Source organism: Osmia bicornis, chromosome 4 (assembly GCF_907164935.1).
Source record: "Osmia bicornis bicornis chromosome 4, iOsmBic2.1, whole genome shotgun sequence".
Lineage (NCBI taxonomy): Eukaryota > Metazoa > Arthropoda > Insecta > Hymenoptera > Megachilidae > Osmia > Osmia bicornis.
The window spans coordinates 9,607,542-9,613,771 of NC_060219.1; the positions used below are offsets into that span (position 1 = coordinate 9,607,542).

Sequence of the window (6,230 nt, forward strand, 5' to 3'; positions counted from 1 at the left end):
GAATCACAGAAAGCTCACAAATCATTTGGGGATGGCAAATTTTTCGAGTACCACGCCGATCTCGGACCCATCGTATAACTTTTATAGGGGGCCACAAAACGGCTACCGTACCTCTCGTTTTCCCATCGCTTTTTCTCTCTTCACCTTCGTCTCCGACGTTTCCAACAAATTTTTCCCGGGGTAAAAACTTTTATGAGACATGCGGTAAGCCAACAGTCGTTTCCTCGGTTACCGCAGTTCACCAGGCAAGAAGCTTTTCGAAATATCGTTGAAATGTTCCAAGATGCCCACAAGTATAATAAATCATCCCTTTTCTTTTTCTTCTATTTTGTTTTTACAATTATAGTTGGCCGGGCTTTGTTTAAGCGACCGCCACGGTTATAATTTTGAACTGGATCCCAAATTCTGGTTTCACTTTTCTCTTTTTTTAGAATCAGCAAAAGAAAAAGAAGAAGAGATAATTATATGAAAAGTTTTTGCATTTAAGAGGTCATTTTTGAATTAAAACGTTTCTATTTCCTATAAGTTTAGTCTACTTAAAGGGGTAAATTAATTTATAGTCGAATTTTTGGCATATCGATTTGACGAATGTGCGGCTCGGGTAATGAATATCCATTTATGAATAACGGGTTATTGAGTAATGTGATACAGCCCTGAGAAATTACTTCCTTGTTATCAAGAATGAAGTGCAGTAGGAATGAATAACAACTCAATGACACAGTTGTGGTGTATAGTGAGTAGGCAGCAGCCAATCGAGCCTATTCGCGTGACGAGAAAGTAGCATTCCTCCGAGGGACAAAAGTCTATGCATACGTAGAAAATCTTCTGTAATTCGAACGTGTTTTGTGAAATCTAGGTATGTTGAAAATTGTTTTAGGTGCGTGTACAGTAGATATTGTGAGTAAAAGTTAGTAATTTACGTTGCGGTTCCGTTGTTTTACATTTTACATTATTTTATAGTTTCACCTCTATGTGAATAAAATAGTAAAAATAATATGTAACATTGTGTAACTATCGAAAGTTGTATTTGCAATAATTGTACTGATAAAAGGACAGTTTTCACGGGAAAAATTGAATATTAAGTAGGAGTAACTGTGGGTGTATCTAGAAACCGTGTGATATTAAATAAAAATAAATAATTTATAATAGAATGTGTATGTGATAAGGAGAGAGTATCAATAAAAGTGTACCCAGGCGAAGAGGTATCATTTTTTATGAGAATTATATTATTCATATAATTTATGTAATTTATATTTGAATATGAAGATTATATATATTTATGAAACATTATTATATTTTTTATAAAAGTAACAATCTTCTGTATATTATGACAGAAGACCAAGCTCATTACTCACAGAACATTGAACTTTATCTAATTAATTCACTTTCAGTAATTAAATTTTAACACTGATAAGTAAACAAAAAAAAAATTGAAGGAAAACAAATGAAATAAAGTTAACCTAAATTATATCAAATCTAACCTCAAATAACAAGCTTTATATGAAACAAAATACGTAAGTACTATTTCAAGAAAAACCTCTGAAGAGATAAACATTATATTTGTTATCTTATAAATTTAAAAAATGATTGTATGAGTTTATCATCAATAATGATTAGTACGAGGAGGTGAAAATTAATACCTGAACATTGTTAACTATGACAAAGATTATCCTGTAAAAAATTATTTCTTTTTAAATGGTATCCAGGAGGGAAGGTGAACTGGAAAAACAGCCGGTATTTTTCTCAGATAAACTCTTACACTTTGATTAATATATCATCCGAAAAACTAAATATAAACAATTGTTAATTAGCTGATAATTGGCCGACAGTTTACAGAATGGAAGTGAAGCATTTGAAAATCGACGAACGCTTGTTCGAAAAAGCGCTTCGGAGGAAATTATCAGACGAAACGGTACAGGTACTGGAAATTAAGAACAATCCTATCTCGGATAAAGGATTGAATTTTCTAAGTGATCTGTTTGAAGTTTCTGTACGATACACCGTGACATCGAAGAAGGAGAAAACGAAATCCGAACGTTCGACCGATGTTTTTATTAAAATTGAACCCCTAAACGACGTACCGAGAGACCTTGTTCGTCAGCAGGATCTGTTTTTTACCGAATTAAGAGTCCTACGTGATGTTCTACCAAAAATCAAACAATTGATGAGTTGCCAATTGGGACCACATTTGTGGTACGGCAGCGATAATCCTCCGGTTCTTATGATGGAAGATTTAAAAAACAGAGGATTCATTATGAAAAATCGACAAAAAGGGTTGTCCTTTGGACATTGTAATTTAGCTATTCAACAAATTGCGAAATTACATGCTGGGTCTGTTGCAGTTTTTGAAAAGGTAAATACAATACTTTCTAATTTTTTTTTAATTCAAATGGTTTTTAATATTATTTCGAATAAATTTTACAGGATCCAGAAACGATTGAATCTTTCAGAAACGGTGGCATAGTTTCATCTAAATGCCCGACAAGCTACTTACGACTGATGGAAGTAAGCCTTATACGAATAGGCAATGAGATACGAAATTGGGAAGACAAAAAATGTGCGAACGCAGCGGATAAATTAATTAAAGTGGCGGAAACTATTGGTACCCGTTGTGTTGACGCGTATAAATACGATCCCGATGAATTTTGTGTATTAAATCATGGAGATTGTTGGATCAACAATATGATGTTTAAGGAAAACGAAAAAGGCGAACCGACTGATCTTCTTTTGGTAATGAATATTTTCTAAAATTGCAAGTGACGTGTTGCATTAATGCAGTGTTCATTTTCATTGGGTTAAGGGTTAAGTGAATCGTTATCACTCATGATTCATTGGAGTGTTCCGTATGATTAATAGAATACTCCTTCATAAATCTCAAGGCCAAATGGTATCATCATATTGATAGCGTTTCAGATAACAGTTAAGTGAAACTTGTTTTACAAACATTTTACACGATAGGATAAGTCTTTTGATGTTTATTTGCTTTTATTTTTTCAGTCACTTAATACTTGCTAATGCATAGAAAAATAGGTAAATTTCTAATGTACAATATTTTAAATTTCCAATAGAAAAATAGGAAAATATCAAATGAAAAAATATTCCCAGTAGCTTTATTTAACGTAAGATGTTAAATTATTCATTTTTAAATCGCATTAAATATAGATAAAAATAAGCAGAAGAATAAAGGCATGAAAAATGAAATCACTAATACGCGACAGCTACCGTCAAAATGTTAAATGCATTTCCGATATTACGCCTTGTAGATAAGTAACTCAAATGTAAACTATCACAGAACCGTATTAATCACGTTGTTACTGTTTTATCAAACAAACATATTAAACTGATTGAATGTCTTTACAAGACATTATTTACATAATAGTCAGCAAGGTCGTGCGCGAGATAATTAAAATTGTTTATTAATACTCGAATAAAGAGCTCATTATCGGGATAATTAATGGAAAAGAGAAATGGATGTCACCCGGAAACAAGGTTAGATAAAACATTTGCAGAGACGTAGAGTGGTATATAAGCCTCCATTGTATAGACTTAAAAAACCACCCCTGTTCAAAGTCAAAAATTTTTATAATCATAATATACTAACATTGCTTTGAATGAATACATTGTATGGATATTGTACAATTACAGATAAAATAACAATGGATGCAATCTTCAATTTGTTGGTAATAATTAAAAATATAATCTGAAAACATTACAACCTCAAAACTTGAAGTGGGCACTTTAGTATGTTACAGGAATAAAATAATTGGAAAAATAAATGAAAAATTAATTTTTTTTAAATTTTACTTTCAGGTCGACTATCAAATGGCTGTTTACACTTCTCCAGTCATCGATTTACTATATTTCCTGAACATTTGTCCCGAGTTCAGTGTTAAATACGATAACGATGACTACTTTTTGAAAATTTATTTAAATACTTTGAAAGAAACTATGAGAAGCATAGGTTGCAAAACAAAACCACCAACGATGCAGCAATTAAAAGACGCACTACACAAACGAAGAATATACGCAGTTTTCTCTGGAATCGTACTTTATTTACGAATGATGGCGAATAAGGAGGATACTGAAGACTTCACTGTGGTTCTTAAAAAGTTCTCAGGTGAAACTAAACTGGATGTTTTTAGAAACCCTGATGCGGTGAAACTGGCTCATAAAATGATCCCAGTTATGAACGAAAGAGGATATTTTGATTGAAATAATCAGTTAATTATTGAAGTAGAAATGATCCTGTTATTCAGCATAAAGTTAAGATCAAATGAAATAAAATATTTGAAATATATTTAATTATTTGTTATCGCGATACTACACTTATTATTTCGTTTTAATTCTTCATAGTATTATATTATATAAATTCTTTCTTACATTATACCAGGACTTTCTCTTTATAATATTGAAACATTTGAAATGTACAAATAATTATAAATAAAATATGTTTTGGTATAGTTACATTATGGTAACTTACGAAAGTCTAAATATTCAAACATTTTGCAAAATGAAAAATGGTAAATAGGAGGATAAATTTCTAAGGACAATGTAAGTACTATCATCAGTAACCTGAAATATAAAAATAAATATTTTTTAAATATTTAAAAAAAGAAAAATGGTAGGTAGAAAATTTCTAAGGATGATGGCAGTGAGGAAATCGTAAGCATTGGTCCACCATCAGTAAACCTAAATGTCCTGTCGATGAACTTTCGAAAAGATCCTTGGAGGACGAATGTGCATCCTTGGCGGGCAGTCGGTAGCAATTGATTTATTGTAGGGCAGTAAAGCACTAGGGTAAAAGGTCTCTGAAAGCATCGTCTCGGTAACCTACATCGTGAACAGAGAAATTGTTGTGGCAAGCCTCGATGGGGTGGCTTTTGCCTGTAGGAGAATCTCTGCTACCATCCAAAGTGAAACGTTACGGACCAGAAGTCGTTGCCTCGAGACAGCTTTATCTTTCCAATGCGAAATATCTGACCTCTCATTTTCTCTTCTTCTATCACCAATTCCTCTCTTTGTTCCTTCGCATCTCATTGGCCAACGGCTTGCTCTTCCTTTTCTCGTCACCGCTGACCTGAAAGGTGTACAAAACTAACTTTGGGGACTTGTAAATCATAGAAGAAAGGTGATTTTTCGAAAATTCGGTAGCAGATTTTCGGTTCTCCGCACGAGCCTTGAGAAAGTCAGCGAGTATCCGCAGGGTGAAACTGAAGGAATAATATAAAGAATAGACATCCGTGAAGTATTCGGGTTACTCGGTCGTCAATGACTGAGAATTTCGGTAGCAGACCGCGATTAGTTACGAATCGTACCGGAAAAGATTTTAAAGGTCAAAATTAGATTTTCTTCAGCAATTCTCTATTTTCTGCCTCATTTCTGTTTCAAAGGATATTTCAGTATGCATCAATTTGACATTATTCTTATTCACAATCTAATACAGTTTATTATTTCATTTATTTTCAACAATTCTTTGTCCTTATAGACATTCAAATTAATATAAATTGTTAATAATATTGGTTACAAAAAATGTCAATAAGAGAAGAATACATAGGAATCGTTAATTTTTTAAATATTTTAACAATTTCTAAATATTTTTTTTATATTACAATATTCAATTCTCACCTTTTCTAAGCACCACCTTTATACATATATAATTTTAAGATGAAAAATATGCCGCAAGGATGAAAGAAGGTAGGTGATCAAAGGATCCAAAAAACTGTTACAAATTCTTAAGAGGATTAGGAACTAATTCTACAATTTTTTACAAGTTCCATAGAATGGTATATTTGTCAATGTCCTTGCCTGAATATCTTCTGTTTCTTACCTGTCTTTCAGGAGAACCTGGTGTGCCACCCATGGGAACAATTGATTGAAGCCTCACAAGGTGCGATTGATAAATTTCGAACTTTAGAATCATTTTAGAAGTATTTTTTTTTTATAATCTGAAGGGTTCAGTGATGCTGAAAGAAACCACAGAGGAAAAGGTTTGAAAAGTTTCTTTTCCTATACAGACAGAATTGATCCCTTGATACTTTCGTATCGCTTAATCCTTCTATTATTATATAGCCACAAGGTTTCTTTTTATTTTTATATACATATATATTATAGCGCTAGTACTGTCAAATATTACATGTTTCTAAAATGTACAATATAAAAATTACTGAAATTATTGCTATTTTAGCGGCTCAGCACGTAGAGGATAATTATTTGTAAAATTAACAAAGCAG

At 32.3% G+C, this 6,230-nt stretch overlaps 1 protein-coding gene across 3 annotated transcripts; it reads left to right on the top strand.

The window, feature by feature from the left end:
* Positions 1 to 711: 711 nt before the first annotated feature.
* LOC114874749 lies at positions 712 to 4,297 on the top strand. Of its 3 annotated transcripts, none has more exons than XM_029184331.2 (5): positions 712 to 856; positions 1,707 to 1,734; positions 1,812 to 2,353; positions 2,425 to 2,730; positions 3,811 to 4,297. In XM_029184331.2, the coding sequence occupies exons 3-5, from the start codon at positions 1,838 to 1,840 to the stop codon at positions 4,210 to 4,212; spliced, it is 1,224 nt and encodes a 407-aa protein (XP_029040164.2). In that variant the 5' UTR covers positions 712 to 856; positions 1,707 to 1,734; positions 1,812 to 1,837; the 3' UTR covers positions 4,213 to 4,297. The 3 variants fall into 3 exon arrangements, with proteins under 3 accessions (XP_029040164.2, XP_029040165.2, XP_029040163.2); XM_029184332.2 differs by having other exon boundaries at positions 1,830 to 2,353; XM_029184330.2 differs by lacking the exon at positions 1,707 to 1,734 and having other exon boundaries at positions 1,830 to 2,353.
* The last annotated feature ends 1,933 nt before the right edge of the window (positions 4,298 to 6,230 follow it).